The following is a 23,533-nucleotide window of genomic DNA, read 5'->3' as shown; positions in this document are numbered from 1 at the left end:
GAGATATGAGTTATAAATAATTTAAATGTATAATTTTATTAGATGATAAATGTGTTACTAATTATGTGTTGATTTTATTTGCAAAATAAATAAATAAAAATAAGGAGTGAAAATACAAAAAATGTTGGTGACTACATAAAAATCATAAATTCATTTCAAAGCAAAAAAGAACGGTGACAGATTATTAGATACGCAAAAAAAGACATCATGAAAATAATATTTTATTTTTAATTATTTTTTATTATTATAATAAAAGTGAAACTAATCATCATAAATTTTGTTGTTATTGCTAAAATAAAATAATTATATTATTTTTTCATAACAAAGAGAAAGTAGAATAATAAAGGATCAAATTATTAGCATTGACAATATAATATATTTAGCTAAATTATTTATATAAATCAAAATTAAAAAAACTCTATAAAAGTAACTAAGTTGTTAATACAATTCAAAGTGAAAAAATAATCTCTAATTATGCCTTCATGTTTTTTTCCTTCTACCATCTTCCTTTGCAAAGAGATTCGCCATCGTGGTTTGATCCACATGTCAAACTCTTCATTTTATGCAACCAACTGAATTCACATACCGATTAAAATAATTATGTCAAAAGAAAGAACGAAATATAAATATTTAATATATTTGTATATTATCTTTTCAATAGTACTGACAATACTAAATAATAATCATTTCTTGAACTCTAACAAATATTATAATTAAACTATATTATATCCGAAAAACTAACTATTAGAAAGAACAATTGCATACGGACAACACATTGTTAAGAATTACAAAGATTTTTTTATCATACTTACTTGATAAATTATAATACAAATATAAATAAATATATATATATATCAAGAAAGCATGTCTAAGTACATAAAAATAAAAGAAAGACTTTAGAATGACATATTTCTTACATTCATATACTTTTTTTGGTTACATGTTAGTAAATTCACAAACAAGTATGATGAAGAAGATAAATTATAACTTTGTATGTGAATCTTCATGAAAATAAATATGAATTTATATAGATAAAATAATGAAATGAAAAAACAAGGACTTGAGAATGATATATTTATAAACTTCATGTACTTTTTTTTTGTTACATTTTAGTTTCATTCACAAACCAAATACGAATTTATATAGACAAAAATAGAAAAAATAAAAAATAAAAATTTGCAATGAAATATTTCTTACCATGTACTTCTTTTTTATTACAAACCAAACCTATAAGATGAAAAGAGAAAGCATAATTGTAAATGTGAATCTTCATGAAACTAATATGAATTTATAGGCAAAATAAAGGAATACCATAAGACATAATAAACTTTCAAATTTAATTTGGAGGTTATGGATATAAAAATTATGAAAGTTATGAATATTATTAAAAGTAAAAATTAAAAAGGGGCAAGTCATGGATTATAACGCCTAGTGAATAAATTAAACAATAAAAATAAAAATACTTAAAATGTAAAAAAAAAATTATTCTAATTTCATGATTAGAAATGAGATAAACAAATAAACAATTTATAGAGAGTGTTTTTTTAAATAAATGTTCCTACATTAGTAAAATATTTATTTGTATAAATAAAGTAATATATTTTTTATTATAAAACAAATGATTTAAATTAAAAAAAATAAAAATCAATAAATTATGTTCTCCTTTTATTATAAGTAAGATAAATAAATAAAAAATATAAATTTTTTTTGTTATAAATAATCCTTAATTAATAAAATATTTATTTGTAAAAAAATTATTAAAAAAAATTAAAAGCTTAATGCAAATGGAGGCCATAGAGAGGTGTCACGTCACCTTATCTATGGTCCTCCTTTATATATATATATATATATAATTTTATCATTAATTATGGTCATTTTTCTTATTATATTTTTTAAGACATTGTACTTATTATAGTAAAAAATGATGTAGTAAAATTATTTTTATTTATAATTTCTTAAGAAATATTTAAAGTTAACAGATAACAACTATTATTGTATAGAGAGTACAAATTTGTTGTATTGACTTATTTACTTGGTGTCCAAGGTACCTTGACTAGAAATTAAATAAGGTTATACCCAATTAAATAAGACTGACCAGAAAGGTTAAATTGTCATCGTACTTCGATATTCTATATTATGAGCGATATCAATTTTTTTAAAAAAATTTGATGATTATTTTATTTTTGGTGCGCGTATATGTTTCGATAATTGTATTATTTATCATATGATTCTTTTTTCTATATGTTGCTTTTATTATTATTTCACATTATTTCGTTGTTGCTGTTACTTCATTTATGCATTTTCTTTTCCTAATTATTTGAATATACTTTATTTTAAGTTAAGGATCTAGTTGAGATAACTTTTTTATTTCTACAATATATTGATAAGGCCTCTTGACACTCTTTTTTTCCAGACTTCACTTATGAAAATTGCTATTGAATTTTAATTCTATATCATTAATTTAAGATCGTAAATTTGCGTGACACTTTCACCTTCAAAATAATGTATATAAATTTTAATGGGAAGCATTTTCTTCTTTAATAAATTTATAAATTCAACTAAAAATTTATTGCATGAATCACAATGGTCTTTAACTTTTAATCTTATTTAAAAAAGATTGCAAATTAAATATACTTATTTATGACTTAATTTGCTCAAAGTAAGTGTTGCACAATATAAGTTTAGTACGAATTAAGTTATAAGATATAATCAATTGTGTAGCATTTTTATAATATTATTAATCCGCTAAACATAAGATTGGAAACTTTTTTGCTCTTACGATATAAGTTTTGTTAGAATTAAATTATTTTTTTACGATATAACTTTGTAGATTGTAAAATAAGTTTTTTGCCTATTACGACACAAATTCTCTAGGATTAACTGATATAGCATAACCAATTTTTATGTTTTATAGAAAAGAACTTGTGACATATTTGTGATACATAAATTTAAAATCCATCAAATTTAAAGAAATAAATTGAAAATTACTTTAAAAATATACATATTTACGTGAATAACTCATACCAATTTAGATTAGTTGGGATGAATATGGTTTATTTGTCTTTAAATTCTTAGATTCGAGAGCATGAAGCGAGATTTTTTTTATAGACTTTATTTTTTAAAATAATTTTACCTATCGATTTCAATTTAATTGATACTAAGTACCCTTAACTAAAATATTTATTGAAAATTATAATAATATTAATATAATATTTCTTCCGTTACAGAGGTTTAGAATTCAAACCTCGATATTAACGAGGCGTTATTATGCACAAATCCCAAGTTATAGTAGTGACAAAAGTCATACGTTACACATGAGAAAAAAAAATAGAAAAAGAAAAAGAAAAAGAGAGATTACACGTGTTAATGATTTTGCTTAAACAAGACAAATGCAGTTATATATCAATAATGAGGCATTTTCATTAGTCTTAAATTGTTCTTAGTATAAGACGATTCCATTAAGACTAAAAATTTTCAAGAATCAGAAAACTGAAAAATCTCTTCAATGGCGTCGAGGAGACGTGATTTTTTTATGATTGATGAAGTTGGTGCCAAGAAAAAAGCGAAGGTTGATGAAGCTGAAGAAGAAGATACATCACAGCTTCCAGTAGTTCCATGGAGGGTACTTCTTAACGCTGCCGATTGTGATTTAGGCAAGAACATCACATTCCCCTTTTTGCATCGTTTTCATTTTGAATTCTGACTTACATTTTGTGGATATCCTTTACAAATGACAAATTTTAGAACCCCCTGTATGTGTTTTTTGTTTAATGCTTTGTGCGTTTGGTATGATTAAATTTTTTTTTCTTTGATATGGATGGTAAACCCTAACCCTAATGTGAAAAGATAGATGACTTAGGGTAGTACTAGAAGTGGAAGATATCAAACTGAGCTATAAATATTTTCAACTAAGAAAACTGTTATCAATAATCTGAAACAGCTTATCAGCAAGTCACTTAAATTTCGTCTAACAAAACGCAGCCTTTATCCCTGATTTTGTCATAAGAATGGGTGATTTTTCGTTTTTTCAGTCTCATCTTGTTGTACTAATTTTATTGGTATGACAATTGACAATATCAAATTATGGTGTCATTAGTCTCCTCTTTGGTTTTCCTGTATCTGGGACATGTGTGAGGAGGTTTGAATATGACATCCTGTAGTAGAATTGTGGAATGAATCCCAAATGACAATCAAAGATGAAAGATGAAATTTTTCTTTGGTTCGACAAGTCACCTTTAAGGGCATCAGTACAATTGTTTAATGTGGATCAACGCTAGTGCTTGAAGGTCGGTGCCAACGTTTAAACTGTGCATAACCATAATCAATATTTCCTCTTTTGTAATGGATGGGGTATATTGGATAGCAAGGTGCATAATTGCTGAATAGAAAAGATCATAATAATTCCTGTTTGGATTTTAAATTTTCACGAGAAGATACTATGTTGAATTATGTTTATGATTAATTTCCCAACAACGTTTAGTTCATGTAGACTTGCATTTATGGAACTCAGGTTTGTCTTAGGTAGATTGTACTATTAGTTGTTGAGTCATATTGGGTATTGGAATAGGAAGGGCAGGATAGGTTTTATGAGCATTCTTTTATGGGAATAAGTGAGCTGAAAAGAAAATTTTCACGAGTATTCGATATAGTGATCAAATAATCCTGGATGGTGGGGGGTTAGCCGTTAGCATGTGTGTTTGAGTAAATGGACTATACTAGATTTATTGCAGCTTACATTTCCAAGGCCAATTCTGAGGACATGAAAGTTTTTTCTTTTTTGAAACAACAATAATAATTTAAAGTAGCACCTCTACCCAGTTTGAACCCAGGTCTCATGGGCGGTTCCTTTAGCTTGTGCCAGCAGTTCAATGACACTCCTATTACGAGGACATGAAAGTTACTTTATTAAATCCGGAGATTTTGTTGCTACCATGTAATATATGTTGTGCATGAATATCTGGCTCGGCAGTTTCTCCACACTTACTTTGTCTTCATTTTAGTTAGCTGTTCCTGGAATCATAGCCTATATATTGGTGTATGGCGCTTCCTTGTGACTTAACTTTTTATCGTTGAACAAAACTGTGATTTTTGTTTGGTAGTAGGTATAACAATTGTCCATGTTTTGGTGAGTATATGTTGCTTGTGCATAGTTCTCTTCTGCTGAAATATAGTTGGACTACTTTTTCAAACTTGAGACTGGACTTTGGGATTGGGAGAACTAGAAAATATTAGAGAGCCAATTAGCCAGTGGCTGAGTGGCATATCTGTTGGCTGTGTTTTTATTTGAAAGTGTTATTTATTGGTCTATTCATCATTGTATTGTGTTTTGATGTGGATTGTTTTATCTTTCAGATTTCAATGTTGAAGGAAATGGACTACTAGGTTCAGGGCTTTATGAACATGGATTTTCGTATTGTTGGTCAGGTGCTCGAGCCAATATGGGAATCACTGGAGGAAAGTACTGCTTTGGTTGCAAAATTGTTGCAGAGCAGCCCGTAAAGATGGACGATACACCACTAGACCAACAACAGATCTGTCGTGTTGGCATCTCAAGGGGAGATGATGCAGTAGGAAACCTTGGGGAAACCCTGCACAGTTTTGGGTTTGGGGGTACTGGAAAATTTTCTAGTCAAGGAAGAATTTCTAATTATGGCGAAAGATTTGGGGTTGGTGACACAATAATTTGTTGTGTTGACCTTGAGTCTAGCCCTATGGCTTCCATAGGTTTCTCTAAAAATGGAAAGTGGCTGGGAACATCAAAGCAATTTAATGCAGGACCAGGTCCAACTGGTCTTGAAGTGGTGGATTGTCCAATGAAAAATCTATATTGGCATTCAGCTCTTTTCCCTCATGTGTTGCTTAAAAATGTAGTTGTGAACATGCAGTTTAGCATAAATGACGGACTAGCTCCTGTAGAAGGATATAAACCGTGGTCTTGTGCCATGGAAGATGGGAAAGCCATTCCAGGCCCTAGTTTTGCGAATCTGTGCGATTGTGAAGCTATGATGATGGTAGGACTACCTGCTTCCGGTAAGAGTACCTGGGCTGAGAAATGGATTAAGGAACATCCAGAAAAGCGATATGTTCTGCTTGGAACTAATTTAGCTTTGGATCTAATGAAGGTATTATATTTTACTGCGCCTTTTTTGCTTTTAAAATAGAGTGAAGCTGGTGTTTTTTCATTTATTAGCAACAGGAAGACTTGTGCTTCAGTTGCTATTTCCATAAAAAAGTAATTCATCTCCTTGACAGGTTCCCGGTTTTCTGCGCAAACAAAACTATTTTGGAAGATTTGAACATTTAATGGACCGTGCTACTGGTATATTCAACACTCTTTTGTCTAGGGCTTCCAAGATTCCTCGTAATTTCATAATTGATCAGACAAATGTCCACAAAAATGCCCGGAAGCGCAAATTGAAGCCCTTTGCAAACTATAAGAAGGTACAGAAGTTGTTCCCAGTTCTCACTAAGGGAGCACTTTTAGGATGATAAGAGTTTGTGCTGACTTCTCTTCAATAGGCCTTTAATGAAGCATCCTAATATCTCTGTTTGTTTTGCCTCTAAATCAGATAGCTGTTGTGATTGTTCCAACACCTGACGAGCTCAAGTTCCGTGGTGAAAAGCTGTTCAAAGAAATGGGGAAAAAAGTTTCTGCTGAAGCAGTAAATCAGATGTTAGGTACCACAGAGATTGGTGTTCTGTGTTTGCACACACTTTATAGCTCTCTAATCTGTTGTCTTATATGATTTCCCGTTTTCTCGTGTAACCTATAATATTTTCCTTGCAGTGAATTTTGTTTTACCTATGAGCAAAGACATGCATCAAGCAGATGAGTACTTTGATGAGGTGAATGATTTCAGAACAGCAATACCAGTCCTGTAAATTTTTGTCTTCATGTTTCTCATTCATGCTGTTCTCTATTTTTCTTGTCATAGGTACGATTTGAAGAACTTGGCAGGGCGGAGGCTCAGAGATGCTTGGATGAGATGAAAGCAAACTTGAATTCAGAAAAGGAAGTTACCCCTTATTCTCGTGAAAGTTCAATGCAGTCACATAATAGCCTGTCGATGCAGTACCCTTTGGAATACCAGCAGTCGTACGGTGGTTCATCATCACAGAGTCTCAGAAATGTACCAGGTTTTTTTGCTTCTTCTTTGTGAAACTTGTATCACTGTTTTGCTTGTATTTCTTGGAAAACCCATGCTTATCTATTTTACCTTTGGATAGGTGGACGTCTAAATAGTTCGTATGCTCAGCCTCAACTTCAAGCACCTCATGAATCCTTCTACGCGATCCCTTCCAGTTACAACCCCATAGGTGATTTCGGTCACCATGGAAGTCGCAGTGCTTACGGTGATTCAAGGGGCAATGACATGGAAGCCAGATCAGCTATCCATGGAGAGATCTATGAGCCTCATGTGGGTTCTGGAGCTCAGAATGCAGCTGAGTTACACCAGAGCATCATGAATGATCCCAACCTGAGGAACGTGTCTGGTGGTTCTGGAGCTCAGAATGCAGCTGAGTTGCACCAGAGCAGCATGAATGATCCCAACCTGAGGATGTCTGGTGGTTTCGGAGCTTGGAATGCAGCTGAGTTACACCAGAGCAGCATGAATGATCCCAACCTGAGGAGGTCTGGTGGTTTCGGAGCTCAGAATGCAGCTGAGTTACACCAGAGCAGCATGAATGATCCCAACCTGAGGGAGATGTTTGGTGGTTCTGGAGCTCAGAATGCAGCTGAGTTACACCAGAGCAGCATGAATGATCCCAACCTGAGGATGTCTGGTGGTTTCGGAGCTTGGAATGCAGCTGAATTACACCAGAGCAGCATGAATGATCCCAACCTGAGCATGTCTGGTGGTTTCGGAGCTTGGAATGCAGCTGAGTTACTCCAGAGCAGCATGAATGATCCCAACCTGAGCATGTCTGGTGGTTTTGGAGCTCAAAGTGCAGCTGAGTTACATCATAGCAGCATGAATGATACCAACCTGAGCATGTCTGGTGGTTTCGGAGCTTGGAATGCAGCTGAGTTACACCAGAGCAGCATGAATGATCCCAACCTGAGCATGTCAGGTGGTTTCGGAGCTTGGAATGCAGCTGAGTTACACCAGAGCAGCACGAATGATCCCAACCTGAGTATGTCTGGTGGTTTCGGAGCTCAGAATGCAGCTGAGTTACACCAGAGCAGCATGAATGATCCCAACCTGAGGGAGCTGTTTGGTGGTTCTGGAGCTCAGAATGCAGCTGAGTTACACCAGAGCAGCATGAATGATCCCTACCTGAGGATGTCCGGTGGTTCTGGATATCTACCACCTGATTCAAGAGGATCGTTTGAATCGGGGATGGCTACACCATATGGTAACTGATCTATTGCCCTTTTTCCGACTCCATTTTCATATTACTTGCATTTTAATAGCTTATCCCTGATAAAAATGGAAAAAATCTAGGAAAGAGAAAACCATTGGAGTACATTTGGTAGTATGACTTTTTAAGCTTCACATAACTTTTGGTGACAGACACACAGTAGTTCGCATGATTGTATAAGGGGGGGTAACAACGTGTGATGCATTGCATTATATTCCTAGACTGTTTGAACGTTGACTTTGTTTGCAAATTTTCAAATGTGATAATAGAGTATAAGACCTTGGGCTCTAATTAGTAGTGTCTGGTCGAATGTAGAAAACAATTGTAGTCAGAGGTAGAGCGGTTGTTTCTGATAGACTCGCGGCTCAAGATAAAAAGAGTTCAGAAAAAATAGTAATGGAAAATAAAGTAAATAACAGATAGTACCAGTTATTGGAGAGAACTATTCAAACTATTATTTGGCTTATTGGACTGTGATTTTTCATGTATACAGAGGCTCACCATGTATTTCTGGCATAATCATTGTTGTTAAGGAGAACAAACAAGTTCTAATTTTACTTGTTCTGTCTTTCCATTAGGCTTTCGTTCTGTCTTTCCAGCAGGCTTTTCTCAAGAGGTTCCAGCTCCGAGGCCACAACATGAAAATTATCCCTCTGGAGCACAACATCCTGGGGTATCCGCTCCACAAGGGGTTCCAGCTCCGTGGCCACCACATGAAAATTATCCCTCTGGAGCACAGCATCCTGGGGTATATGCTCCACCTGGTCCCAGATTCTACTGATTGCGGAAACTGCATGGAATTCAGAAACACTGAATATGATTGCTTGTTTTTAATTTACTAAAGAACCAATTGGTGTTAGCATATAGAGAGGTTAGTTTGGATTTCATAACTGGATCATATAGTTTGTGTATGATATGGAGGTTAACTTTAGGAAATTTGGAGTTCTATTGAGAAAATGTAGATTATTACCATCTCAAGTTCTATCTCTTGTGTTTTTCTATTTTTATCTTTCTTGAGATAATGCAGCTACATCACACCCCTCGGGTGCGGCCCTTCCATGGGCCCCACTAACGCGGGAGTGCTTTGTGCACAGGGCTGCGCCCTTTTTGTGATAATGGTAGTGCTTATGTCGAGCTTGTGAATACCTCGAGTATACTACTGAATACATGTCTACTTCATATCGACACAGATACTGAGTAACAGAGTTTTCTCCTCCGATTTGAACTTTAGTTTGTCATAATTTTTAACTATTTCATTGACTCCTACATCGTATCCTTAGATGTATGTGAGTTGATTTTCATTAGCATTTTGAACTTGTCTCAAGGAGTCGATTTCACACTCAAACTAATCGGATGACCTATTATATACCTACCGTGAACTTGTCCCAAAAACCTTTTTTTTTTCTTTTAATAAATATCATGGAAATAAAATAGTAGGTCCAAACTTTAGTATTGGTGCAATCTGTTTTAGTATATAGTTTTTTTTTTTTAATCTGAGGCGACAAGAGTTGCAGGTATAGAAAAAAAGTCCTATTCTTCACTTCTCCCCATCCTTCATTAATTATCTATATCTTGTTTCTCTCTCACTTTTTTCCCTGGTGTTTTAACAACAATAATGGCTACAGTTGTACGAATATATTTCGTATTGACTAAATTTAAATCGTGCACTATACAGTACTTTCTGAGGATAGAACTTCTAACAGAATTTCTCCATACTCATTCCGACTCGAACCTTGTATAAATTTTTAATATTTATATCTTTTTCTATTGTAAAAGGCTTACAATCCTTTTAAAAAAAAATTACTGGGTATGGGAATCAATAGCAGTACAGAAAATTACTTGCCAAAAGTTCTACGTATACTTTTTGACTAGATGAAGTAAATGAATGTTAATGTGCTCTAACCTTGTCTTTTACCGTACCGTTTTGCTTATATGTCTGTGAAGGCAGAAAAAAAAAGGATAATATATAGTTCAGATCTTTAAAGTTGCATTATTATTTTAGTTCTTTCGCTGAGTAAAAATAAAAATAATTTATTTATTAAATATTAGTAATATTTTAATTACATAATGGTGAAATATGAAGTCCAATAACTACACTTTGATTTTTTAGTTACCACATTATAATTATTGATTAGGTTAAGTTCACTGTGTAGAAGATAAAATAATGTATGAAACTCTTCTAATTCAGTGACTCTTTGAATTTTGATAGGTGAAAAGATAATCAATTTCACTTGAAATAATTCTTTATTTTTGTTTTATTTATTTTTTTAAGTGCTATTTAATTGATAGAACTTCTATTAACATATACGTATGATGAACTAGATAATACTTGATAGTTTGTGCAATATGTTTTTGTTTATATACAAAGTAATTTAAACTAAAAGATTTTGATTGTGTTACTTTTATCTTCTATTTAACATAGTGTTGCAAACACATATACATTGTTCATTTTCACCCCTCTTGTTTCATTTCTACAATTTACACTATGTGAGTGTTAAAATTAAAATGATTGGTATGATGACGATTTTGCATTTGAACAATTATTATGGAGATCCTCATAAAGTTTTTAAAATTATTATTTGGGTGATTTAAGACGTCAACTCCATAAGCTAATACACGCGAAAAATCAAGAAAGTCACGTAATTTCTAAAAGTTGACTTGTAACGCTTTCCCAACGTCTTCATAAAAAATTTCTTACTATTTACTTTTGTAAGAAGTTTCAATATTTTGTGTATCCACTTATTTCAGTATATTTTTCTAAACAAAGAAAATGAAAAACTAATATTTGGTTAGCATTTACTACATCGGATGCTTATATTTGATGGTGTTTTTGTTTCCTTGACCTCCATAATGCAAATATCAATTTAAGATTTGTTTCAAAAGGACTAATACATAAAATAACTTAGCGATGAGTTTTGACAGTGCTTCTCACATTGAGTAGCAAAGTCGATATCACATAAATCCATTAGTTTTTATGAACCTAAACTGCCCAAGATCTTTAATTATATGATTTGAGCCTTCAATGATAAGGTGAATTTTTTGTTGGCATTTATTATCTAATAATTGTTTTGGTGTTGGGAACGTGTGTGTGAGTCTTAAGATATTTATTATTGAATTTGTGCTAGGGCTTGTTTTTAGAGAGTTGTTCTCAGTAAAAAAATAAATAAATCATTACTTAGAATCTTTAGAAGTTGAATTCATAAAGTTTTGAATGTTGAATCGCCTCATTAATTGTGCGTTCCTTGATACGTTTTAGAGAATAAGGTAAAAAAGTGAGAGTACAACTTATTAGTATGAAACTGCTGGTTTGTTTGATGGTTGAGAATGTATTACAATCAATTGTCGTATGAGAGCTAGCAGTTGTTATCACTATTATATCTGAATATCTGATTTTCACGGAGCTAAATAACTTCTTTGTCGTGTATCTATTTATGGATACTTTTTAAATAAATATCATCATTTAGGTATTCCAAATATATTCTTTCTTTCTTGGGGGTGTTTGCGATCACATCTACTTATTAAAAAAGATCGATCCAATACATCTGTTATGTGCCTTAGTTGAACGGCAGAAAAGTTACAATTTTATATAAATCTTGATCGAAATAAGTGAGCAAGTTGATTTTGAATTCTACAGTCATTCGAAAACAGATGGAGTGATTCAAGGTATAGCGACAGAAATGAATTGTTATGTTGGCTGAACGGTAGTGAGTGTATAATACCTAAAAGAACTAAAATCAGCATGCATGTGTGTAGTTTCGGGATCAAATTTGATATCGTTTTGAATAATTAAAGTACTAATTAATCTAAGGTATAATTATATATAATAGCAAACTAATAATCTAAAATAAATGGAGTAGCTAGGGTCTGATTTAATTGTGCTCCATAGCAAACGTTTGCCAAAATTTGTCAGTCGCCTCTCTCTCAAAAATCTTTCTCGCCACTCTCCCATTCTCGCTCGAATCTCTCGCTCGCTTCCTCACTTTTTATACAAACACAAGTGTATAAAAACTGTTTCTATTTGTATAAAGCAGAGAAAATTGTATAAATACATATATTTTTGTTCCCCTTTCTCCCCTCTTCTAGATCTCGCTCGCAACCCTCGCCTTTCTCACTTATACAAACAGAAGCGAAATGTATAGTTGCGTTTCTGTTTGTGTAAAGCGTGAGAAAATTGTATATACACATGCAAGTACATATATTTTCGTCCTATCCACTTATAATTATACAATAAAAATACTCCCATGCCCAGTTTTTTTTTGCCTCTCTCTCTTTCTCGTGTTATACAAATTCAAAATGTATCTATTTTCTCTCTATCTTGTTTTATACAAATCGATTCAATTGTATATTCCCTGTCCAAGTCTCTTTTATCCTTCTCTTCGTTCTATACACTTATAATCATACAATTCGTTTTATACACTTCGTTTGTACAATTCTCTGCTCAAGTGTCTTTCTCTTTCTCATTTTATACACTTCGTTTTTATATAATTCGCTTCAACTGTATATATATAGAGAATTATACAGTTTCTATGTTTCCTATGGAGCACAATTATGCAAACTTTACTATAACATATAAATATGAATTTTGTATTTGTTATATGTGAAAATTGTCCTTAATCTAATAAATCTACGCTAATAGAATTATTTTAGATCTATTCTAATAGTTCCAGACTGAACTATTGATTTCCATTATCTCTTACTCTTACTATTTTTATCTTTTTTAGTTTGGTGAGTTATACATCTTCCGTCCACTTTTAATTATTGTAATTTAAGTAATTTTCACATATAGCAAACACAAAAATTATATTTGTATGTTATAGTTATAGTTTGCATAATTGCGCTCATAATAAACATAAGTATGTATATATTTTGCTATATACATACGAAAGAAACAGTTACATATAAATTGTTTATGTTTCAGTATATATATACAAAAAATCAATCGTATAATCAGTATTTATATAAAACGAAAAAGAGAGAAAGACAAAAGAAAGTTGGGTAGGGAAATATTTGTTTTTTATAATTATGAGTGTATAACATAAAAATATATGTACTTGCATGTGTATATATAATTTTCTCTCGCTTTTTATAAATAGAAGCATAATTTATACATTTCTTTTCTGTTTATATAAGCAAGAGAGACAAGGATAACGAGCGAGATCTGAGAGAGTGACGAGCAAGATTTGGAAAAGGGAAACAAAAATATAAATATATATAATTTTCTCTCGCTTTATACAAATATAAACACATTATATCTATGCGTTTGTATAAAAAGCTAGAGAGAACCGGTGAGAGAGATGAAATAGCAATCTATTCTTTTTTAATCGGAGCGACATAAATCCCTAACTAAACCCCTCTCAGTCGTCAAGTCTCTTGTCCTTCCGATTCAAAAACAGAAGCAAATCAAAGAGACGAACTCACAGTAATTCATATATGATTCGTCCTCGAACCCTACTGTTTTACTCATCATCAATCTCTCACATTTCACACAGATGGGTTTCTTCCACAACACAACTCCATGCTTCATGGATCAACAAGATTAAAGGTGTATTCACCGGCCAAAAAACCTCCACCGATGCCGCCAAAGTACCCATTTCCGAGTCATTCACTCTCCTTCGTAAGTTTTATGCACCACTTTAACTATTAGTAAATGTAGATTAGAGGTGGAGCCAAGATTTAAAGTTTATGAGTTTATTCTAGTTTTCTTAAGTTATTGTGTTATAACTCTGTTTGAATTTAGGATTTGCGGATGAATTGGGCAGAGCAAAGAAGTTGGGGACTCTGAAGCAGTATGTTGTGGGGAGAGGTAGTGAAGTTACATTTGCTGAAGCTTTTGAGAAGCAGCAAGCTATTCTTCAATATCTTGGTGCATTGGATCCCACTGGAGAGGTTTATACCCATTTACTTTAGCTCTCTCTATTTTAATGTGGTTAATCCTGTAGTATTCTGATTAAATGCCAAGTGTATTAACAAATACTTTATGTAGTTATTGTACTGTTCCCTCTGGTTTCTTTTTGTCTCTTTGGATTCTAGCTAAGTGGAATGCTTATATCCGTTATAGATTCATAAAGCAGTTGGATTCGTTATAAACATACCTACGAAGCGATTGACTAGGAGTGTTGAGTTGAATGATGGAGTTTAGGGGTAACCGTTGATGTTTTTCTTGGTCTGTTTTAAAGCTTTAGTTCCTCTACGCACATAATAAAGTATTGTTAAGTGCAGTTGGGAGGAGGAAAATGATCAGGAAGTAGATAAAGCTGCTCATCCTTTATGCAGAATTGAAAAATTGAAGGTGCTAGGCGATAGACCTAATTCTTTGAAGTGGGGACCAGAAGAAATGGATAATAGTTTCTATTAATTTACATGACAAACTTAAATGATATTACAACAGTTATGCAAACAGAGTAAATGAAAAACGTTATCCATGTAAAATGAAATGGATGTCAAAAGCTTCTCCTGGAGCAGCATGGTTACAATGAATTGCTAGGTCTGCGGCCTTTGTCACTCAGTGCAACCTGTAGAAATAGGTTAGTTTGTCCAACGGGTTTCTATTGCGCTCGAGAAATATGAAAGCCCATATCACCTATTCATATTACTGCAATTATAATTGGGACATCTGGTATGTTCTTAAGCATATTTGGAGTGCAGCTGGTTATGACAGGATCAGCTAATTACACAGTTGAAAGCTGGCAAATGCCGCAAGTTGAAAGGAGAAGCAGACACGCATGAAAGTCACAGTACACCAACAAATAGTTTTTGCAAAATGTCCAAAGAAAGAATTCATAGATCTTTTGAATACAAAGTCATGACTATTTTTTGCTCAAAGTATAGATGTTGTAATGTTTAATTGGTGTACCATGTCTTTTATTCATTGTGTAATTCTTTTGTGGGTTGAATAGATTCATTGTAGTGCTAAAAGTGAATTCAGAGCTCTTTTCTAGGTAGATGTTTTTCACTTTCTTGGTGCACTGAAATAGAGTTTTGCGATACTTGTCCAGAAATAATGAGTCATCATGAAGTATTTTTATAAACTGAGATGTAACCTATCACATTTTATCTTATTAAATTAGTAGTCTTGTGTAGGAGAGATGTAAGAGAAGTGTTTCCTAAACAGGTAAGGACTTCATAAATGTCAACAACCAAGCACTTGGAAAGGACTCGTTAAAATATAAGGAAGCACCTGGAAGGAGTTCCAACATTTAATCAATTTTTTCTTAGATGGTAAGATTAGGATGTGGCAAGATGAATGGAATGAAGAGAAATCCGTTAGGCAAAGCTTCTCATATCTCTACACAATTGTGATGAATCAGAATGCAACTATTGTATGCATATTGGAAGATGGGGACCTAAATTACGTCAGGAGCTGTCTAATGACTGCAAGGTAGACTGCCACTCAACTAATATGCATAATTGAGAAATAGAAGGAGCTGCACGATAGCTCCGATTCGTAGAAGCAGACCAAACAAAAATGCTATATTTTCTGCTTAATCATGTTACAACAGCTTAGATAGAATAGATAAAATGGAACAGTGTCGGCCATGGAAAATGGAATGGAGGTCAAAAGCCCTTTTCCACGCTAAAGCAATATGTTTTGAGTGAAAAGTTACGCATGAAGCTTGTCTTACCTAGAATGTGTAGAGAAGAGGATTTTATTTGTATTTACGTAATATAGGCATGAGAAGAGTTTAAATGGAATATCATGGACAGTGAGGATTCATAGTAGCTAATCCCAACTTGTTTGGGATTGAAGGGTAATTGTTGTAAGAGTTGTTTTCTGTGCTTGAGGACTACAGAAACCCCTGGTCACTTTGCACTGCGGTTATGCTTGGGAATTCAGGTTGTTCCTAAACATATTGGAGCATATTAGGTCTTGCCAGGATCAGTTAGGGCAGCAGCTGAAAGCTAGCAAGGGCAAAAAGTTGAAAGATGAAGACATGACAAAAAAAGCATGTATTTTTTGATGAACGGTCGGGAGGGAAAGAAATAATAAATGTTTGAAGAGAAATAACCGCCTTTTTTTAGATTAAATTTTTTACGAAGTCCGAACTTATAGTGTTACATGACTTTAATTATTTATGCAACTGTGGAGGATTTATAGATTCCCTACAGTGGAAAAAGGGAATTCGAAGTCCTTTAATGCAAAATATTGTGCTCCTTCTTTGTGCATTTAAATGAAATTTCACATCACATAACCCCAAGAAATAAAAGAAACTCCTTTTGTTACAAATAGAATATATTAGTAAATGCTTGAATATGGTGGACAGTATGGAAAGAGAAACTCCAGACTTTTTGAAGATAGGGGCAGTCATATGCAGGATATAGTTCCACTTTTAATTTGGTGTAAAGAATGGTTGTTAGAGGAGGAGATTTCTTTAGTAGATTTGATAGGGTAGCTGTAATTGTTTCTAGGGGTTTGTTCGGTTGTGGACTTGTGATGATGTGTTCTATGTAAATATGGCTTCCGCACTGTCCTAGTGCTTTCAATACCAAGGCAACCAATTTTGAAAAAAAGAAAAAAAAAAGGTTAGTAAATAATGTGAAAGACTATCTTAGTAAGCTAGTAGTCATGTGTATGAGAGATGAAAATAAACTGTTAATGTGAATAGATTTGGATAAACTATTGAATCCCTTTTTGTCATTAATTTTTTATTCTTTTTTAATAGAATCTTCAAACACATCAAAAGCAACAGGCAGCAAAACATTGCAAGTGCACAATAGTTGATGTCGAGAATATGTTGGCAAAGTTTACTTGGGCAAAAGAAGCACAAATGAAACTTGAGAAGATGAAGGAAGAAGGGAAGCCATTGCCAAAGAGCATGGCTGAGGTACTGGTTATTGCATTTCAGATTGCTGTTCTGTGGCATTTTTTCACTTTTTTTCTTAGCTTCCTTCAAGAACCTTCTTTTTTAGAATGTTTAAAAAGATTGGTGCATTATCTATGCTTGAAAACTATTTAATCTTGGAATCATGTCAACTTTAATGGCATGATTTATCGGGACTCCACTTGATATAAGATATGACATTATTATAGGGAGAGAGAAAGATAAAAAGACACATGGAATTCTTACCGTCTCTAGTTTTATTGTTGGTAAAAAGAGCACATATGGTACTTCACTTATAACTTCATGACCAGTCAAACTTCTTTGCATAAAATGTGACAAAAGGAGTAATATTTTTGTTTTTTACCTTTTTATATTTTAGATCTTCTATATAGATTCTTTAATTTCTGGGTGAGATTTTTGTTTGCATTGTACAGATATGCAATATGCTATGTGTATAATATGAAAAGAAATTTTCAGCTGTAGTGCCTGTAATTTAGGTGCATGTGTATCATTGTGAAGTGTGTGTTTTTGTTCTCTCTGGTCCATGTCGGAGTTATGGGATGTCCTGTAAATTAAGCAGTAGTTAAGACACTCCTCTTCCGATACTTGGATTCTGCAGAGTCTCTATAGAACATGCGAAAAGAACACATAATATGTTCTGCTGTTGGTGCTTCCTTTTCCATGGTTATATGATGTTTGACATACTTAAATTAGGTTCTTCTGATATATAGGTTCAAAAGTTGATGGGTTCATCCCCGCTGGATGTTGCACGATCAAACATGGCTAAGAGTGGGCAAATTAGTAGGAATGCATTCTGTCCTTGTGGTTCCAAGAAGAGATACAAAAGGTACTTCAACTTTTTCTTATTGTTGAACATGAATAGCCATTTCTCGATGTTTTGAATTCCTTAGAAAAGGAAAGGAAATGAGATGTTTTTATTAAATACTACCCAACTTAACAAACTCTATTTTCCAAACAAAAAAAGCTATATGATCAATCATGTAGACAAATGACTACAAACTATCTATGAATATGCTTGCTGACATTTTCTATGGATTGTGTATATAATTAGTATTTGACCATATATAATTATGTTCTCCGTTCTCTCTAGATCTGCTGTGATCGGTCTTTTCCTCTCTTTTTTTTGTGTTACGTCCCCACCGTTTTGTGCTTATTGTCTTGGTATTGTGGTATATGTAGGTGTTGCGGAAAGGATTCAACGTTTTAAAAGGAGAGGTTTAATCAACAAATAGCTAAAGATGAAGAGCAGGCATTGTCCAAAACAAGAAATTCTTGTATGGTCAGATGACATTTTTCCTTTATCTAAAGTGAATCTCAATTGTTGTGTCGTTTAATAACATCAATGGAGTAAAATCTGATGGTTAATGCACATCAAAACTAGATTAGTATTAGCTGCTGTGTTTGTGATTAAAAAAAGTTACTAAGTACAGAGACCTCAATAAACCAGGTGCTCATTACATTCTTGAAAGTTTTTTAAATTACAATAATTTCGTATTTTTCAGATCTCGTGGATGCAATACTCTTTCGCATGATACATAAGTTATGTATCAAATATATAAATTAAAAGTATTAGACACATAACTATAAAATCAGATTCATATTGATTTAGGTTTGAAATAATTGAGGTTATGTATCAATAATAATGTTTGTACCCGACACAAGATTAATAACTTTCACCGTATAGCAAATATAAAAATTATAACTTTAATGTTTGTTAACTTGACTGTATTGGTATTTCTCATGGTTCTCGACTTTGTTATTGGCCACAAGACCACATTTATTTTTGAGTGCGTTACTAATTTTATTTATAGTCCAATACAATATCTTTGTTATTTTTTGTTAAACCGTTATGGTACATATTACATGGTTTCAAAAGGCATACTCAAGGTTTTCTAACCCCAAAAAGTTACATCTATATATTCTAATAGGGTTATACTATGCAAGAAGAAGAGACATGTTATATGTAGGTTTTATAAAACAATTATAAGAGTGATGATAATATATGGTTTGATTATATCCTAGATATTACATTATGAGAACTGAAAGTGTTAATAATTGAACACGACATACCTAAATTACATCGTCAAAAGTTGCATATTAAAAATACCTACAATATTTAGATCTAATAGAGCAATAATGAGGACTCGTATAATGGATTTATCTATTTAGATACTTGAGGTAGTTCATTGATAATTGTTAATTTTAGTCATGAATTTCTAAGATGATAATTATGTTTGAAATATTGTTTCAAGTTAATTTAGATACTATGAAAGACATTATGGTATTAATCAAGAAAATGAAGAAGTGGAAACGGATGAACAATTAAATTTAGATGAAGAAGTAGATTTAGATGATACACCGACTAGCCCCGCCGCCGACCTCAATACAGTCAATAGTATAGGTATTGAAGCTCCACCTCCGGTTGGAACTACTCGTCCCCCTATTATTCCAACTAGAGGTAAGACCAAGGTACAACGTTCTTTAAAATCACATGTGTGGAAATTTTGTTATTTGAATGAAGAAAAAACTTTTAGTATATGTAATCTTTGTAAGCAACATTTTAAATATACATCTGGTGGGACGGGAGGTTCAACGGGGGGATTAAAAAAACATTTGATTAACAAGCATAGTAAAGAGCGGTTTGCATATATGTCTTCTCTTGAAGTTGTTGGAAATTGTAATGTTGAAGAATCGGTTAGAGGATCAAATATGGTTCAAAGTGAGTTAAATACTTCGAACCCAAGTGGTCCTCTTACACATCGAACCTATAACAAGGATCGTGATCGTGAAAACTTTGCTAAAATGGTTGTTGTTTGTGGTTTACCTTTTAGTTTTGGAGAACATCCGGGTTTTATTGCTTATATTCGTGAAACATATAATCCTAGTTTTCAAGGTTTATCAAGAAGCATGGTAAAAAGAGATATTTTTGAATTTCAAGAAAAACATTGTCAATATTTACGTGCCTATTTTGAACTAATGGATTGTAGAGTTGCTATTACTACTGATATGGGTCGTAGTCCTAATGGTTTTGATTATTTAACTGTTACTGCGCATTGGATCGATTATAATTGGAATTTACAAAAAAGAATTATTGGTTATAAAATTTGTCAAAAGAAAAAAACCGGAATTTATATTGCTACTACTATGTTGGAAATTTTAGATTTTTTTGGTCTTTGTGATAAAGTTGTTAGTATTACTTTAGATAATGCCTCTGCTAATTTAAATGCTATTAATATGCTAGAACCTAGACTTTGTCCTATTAGTAAATATGTTTTTCATGTTAGATGTGCCGCGCATATATTAAATTTGGTTGGTAGTGACGGTGTGAAATTATTTGAAAATAGTTGTGATAAAATTGATAATGCTTGTTTTTACATTTTTCATATGAATAGTAGTAGTAGAATTAATCAATTTAAAGAACTTTGTAAGGCATTTAAACTTCCGTTTAAAAAAGTTCCGAAGCATGTAAAAACTAGATGGAATTCCTTTTATGATATGCTTGAAGTTGCTTATGCATATAGGCAACCTATTACTACGCTATTTAATAATCATAATGCTTATCCTGAATTTAAAATTAATGATAGTGATTGGGATGAAGTAAATGAACTTAGAATATTTTTGAAATCATTTTATGATGCTAATAAAAAATTTTCTGGAATATATTATCCTACTATTTCTGAAATTTTAATACACATATGTGAGATTTCATCTATTTTTTCTGAATATAAAACAAATACTTTATTCACCTCTGCTATTGAAGTTATGATTACAAAATTTAAAAAATATTTTTTTCCTATTCCTCAAATTTATTTAACTGCACTTCTTTTCAACCCCGAATATAAAGAATATGGTGCAAAAGCTTTAGTTGAATGCATTTATCAGAATTTAGATATTCAACCTGAAGAAGAACCTGATTTGGTAACATGTCAAAATAGTATAAAATACTTTGCAAAAGAAATGTATGATAAATATTCATTCTTAGATAATGTTGAAAATCCTCAAACGTCTACGAATCAAGTAGGTGCTCATGGACGAGTGAAACATAAACTTGGTCTTGACTCTTCTAATAAATGTGAATTTGTTAAATATCTTGAACAGGGTACAGATGATATTACAAACGATAATGGTATATCGGAACTATTGAACTGGTGGAGGAATCGTGGAGCTCAATATCCAAAACTTAGTAGGATGGTGAAGGATGTGCTTGCAATTCAAGGATCATCAGTAGCTTCGGAGGCAGCTTTCAGCGCGACAAGATTTCAAATTGGAGACCACAGATATTCGTTAGCAGAACACACCCTGGAGATATCAGTGTTATTTAGAGACTGGATAAATGCTGAGCGTAGAAATCAAGGACTTCCAAAGTTAGATAGTCAATTTGAACTTTTCATAGATTCAGCTATTGGATATGGTAGTGATGATGGCATCGAAATTCAAGATCGTCAACGAGCTTTACCAAGACCAGAAGTTGATCACAATCAATCCATAGCTGAGTTAGAAAGAGGATTTACGGGACTATACAACTATTAATATTACATTCGAGACATAGTTGAAACAGAACCCTTCCTAGAAGGTGGCTGCGTAAGCTATGTACTCTACTAATAGTTGTAAATTGAAATTGTAATTTATTACAAATTTAAATAAATTAAATTGATATTTTTTTAATTTTTGTAATTGTTTTATCCTTATTTTAATTTACTTTTTTAAAATTACAAATTTTATTTATTTAATATTTACAAGATACAAGTTATAAATATAACTTATAAAATAAATATTAATGAATATAAGTAATAACTTATAATGTATAAACTTCAAAAGATTTAAATTTTGAAAACTTTATTAGATTACTTGCAAACTTAACAATAATCAAAAAAATTAATAAAATATCTTTAAAATAAACTTAAGTTAAAAATTATAGTATAAATTTAAAAACTATTAATTTATACTTTAAAAAAAATTATATTTTCGTAATTTCAAAAAATATCGTCCCGTTAATCCCGTCCCGTTCCATCTCGGTTCGTTCCGGTTCATTCCGGTTCCGTCCCGGTATATAGTGGAACGGGACGGAACCGATGAACCATCCCGGTAATTCCGATCCGGTTCATCCCGGTACCGGTCAAAATTCTGGTCAACGGATTCCGGTCCGGTCCGGTATCGGTTCATTCCGATCCGTTGACCAGTCTTATATATGGTTAACAATAGAGATCATTGCATCATTATATATATTTTTAGAGACAATTAATTATTAAATCTGCGTGTCTCGATATCTTATATATATATGATGAAGACTAAGATAAATAAATATTATATTAGGTATATTCTTTTATGAATGGGCGTATTAATATTTTTATAAAATTTAAAATCAAAGAGTCTGAAATTGTATGGTAAGAAATATTAAGAAAACTAATCATTAAACAATCCTTAAAATATATGGTAAGAAGAAAATAGATTTTAAATATTAAGGAGTCTTAAAATATATTGTAAGATGAAAAAATATATGGTAAGAGGTATTAGGACAATTAATTATTAAAGAGAACAAAAATATATGATAAAATGTATTAGGAAAATTAATAATTAAGGAGTTTTAAAAATATGATAAAAGACCAATATATATTAAAAACCGAGAAGTCCTAAATATAGTATAATGTATTTATATAAAGTAACTTATAAAATACTGATCAAAATTTATATTTGACTATAATAGAAAAAAACATAAATTAAAATTCAACATTATAAATACTACTTAAAATCAGCAATAAATATATATTCTCCAACCAAAACAACATTGCATTATTATAACTGATGAACAAAATAGGAAATAAATATAATAACTAATATTCTTTTGTAATTCTTAGAAAATACATGTCTTCACTCTTCTCCAACTCTTTTCCTATGATTTTTTTTTCTTTTTCTAATTCTGCATTGATAAAATTGTATGTTTAGGAAATACAGAGCTTTTGTCCCTATTATTATAATACGTAGAAATAGTAACTAGCTTTGAGACCGTAACAATATCTTTCGACCTAATTTCTAAATGTTTATTCTTTGAAACTAAAATCAAAGACTCCATCATCTTTGCCCGCATCATAATGAAATTCACCAATTTCTCTTCCAACTCCCCTTTCTTGTATCCTTTCACTTTTAAGAGCTTCAGCTTGGAAAATCCTACTTGGCAATTCTCGAATTTTTCCTTTGCCACAAAATTCCAATAACTTCCTCCTTCCATTGCATAATAATCACCTAACTATATAATTTAAATTAATTATTAATTACTTCATATATAATTAAAAATAGTAAAAAGAAAATACTTTTAAAAATTCAATTTTTTT

General features: G+C 32.0%; 2 protein-coding genes across 3 annotated transcripts; both read left to right on the top strand.

Moving 5' to 3' along the window:
• The first annotated feature begins 3,412 nt into the window (after positions 1–3,412).
• Positions 3,413–9,346, top strand: LOC104645815 (uncharacterized). Of its 2 annotated transcripts, none has more exons than XM_069293691.1 (8): positions 3,413–3,653; positions 5,353–6,122; positions 6,253–6,441; positions 6,570–6,678; positions 6,788–6,846; positions 6,936–7,137; positions 7,228–8,358; positions 8,964–9,346. In XM_069293691.1, the coding sequence occupies exons 1-8, from the start codon at positions 3,506–3,508 to the stop codon at positions 9,143–9,145; spliced, it is 2,790 nt and encodes a 929-aa protein (XP_069149792.1). In that variant the 5' UTR covers positions 3,413–3,505; the 3' UTR covers positions 9,146–9,346. The 2 variants fall into 2 exon arrangements, with proteins under 2 accessions (XP_069149792.1, XP_010316679.1); XM_010318377.4 differs by having other exon boundaries at positions 3,419–3,653; positions 8,943–9,346.
• Positions 9,347–13,628: 4,282 nt separating this feature from the next.
• Positions 13,629–18,707, top strand: LOC101253444 (uncharacterized). The gene is made up of 5 exons (XM_004232750.5): positions 13,629–13,978; positions 14,102–14,250; positions 17,025–17,186; positions 17,915–18,030; positions 18,384–18,707. The coding sequence occupies exons 1-5, from the start codon at positions 13,795–13,797 to the stop codon at positions 18,409–18,411; spliced, it is 639 nt and encodes a 212-aa protein (XP_004232798.1). The 5' UTR covers positions 13,629–13,794; the 3' UTR covers positions 18,412–18,707.
• Positions 18,708–23,533: the final 4,826 nt, after the last annotated feature.

This window comes from Solanum lycopersicum, chromosome 2 (assembly GCF_036512215.1).
Source record: "Solanum lycopersicum chromosome 2, SLM_r2.1".
Classification (NCBI taxonomy): domain Eukaryota; kingdom Viridiplantae; phylum Streptophyta; class Magnoliopsida; order Solanales; family Solanaceae; genus Solanum; species Solanum lycopersicum.
This window is presented reverse-complemented; position numbering and strand designations above follow the sequence as displayed.

Bases quoted from the DNA above. Each gene is read 5' to 3' on its own strand.
- LOC104645815 (XM_010318377.4), top strand. From the start codon at position 3,506: ATGGCGTCGAGGAGACGTGATTTTTTTATGATTGATGAAGTTGGTGCC. The intron at 6,442-6,569 runs GTACAGAAGTTG...CCTCTAAATCAG, and splicing joins CCTTTGCAAACTATAAGAAG to ATAGCTGTTGTGATTGTTCC. The intron at 6,847-6,935 runs GTGAATGATTTC...TTCTTGTCATAG, and splicing joins CAGATGAGTACTTTGATGAG to GTACGATTTGAAGAACTTGG.
- LOC101253444 (XM_004232750.5), top strand. From the start codon at position 13,795: ATGATTCGTCCTCGAACCCTACTGTTTTACTCATCATCAATCTCTCAC. The intron at 13,979-14,101 runs GTAAGTTTTATG...GTTTGAATTTAG, and splicing joins CGAGTCATTCACTCTCCTTC to GATTTGCGGATGAATTGGGC. The intron at 17,187-17,914 runs GTACTGGTTATT...TCTGATATATAG, and splicing joins TGCCAAAGAGCATGGCTGAG to GTTCAAAAGTTGATGGGTTC.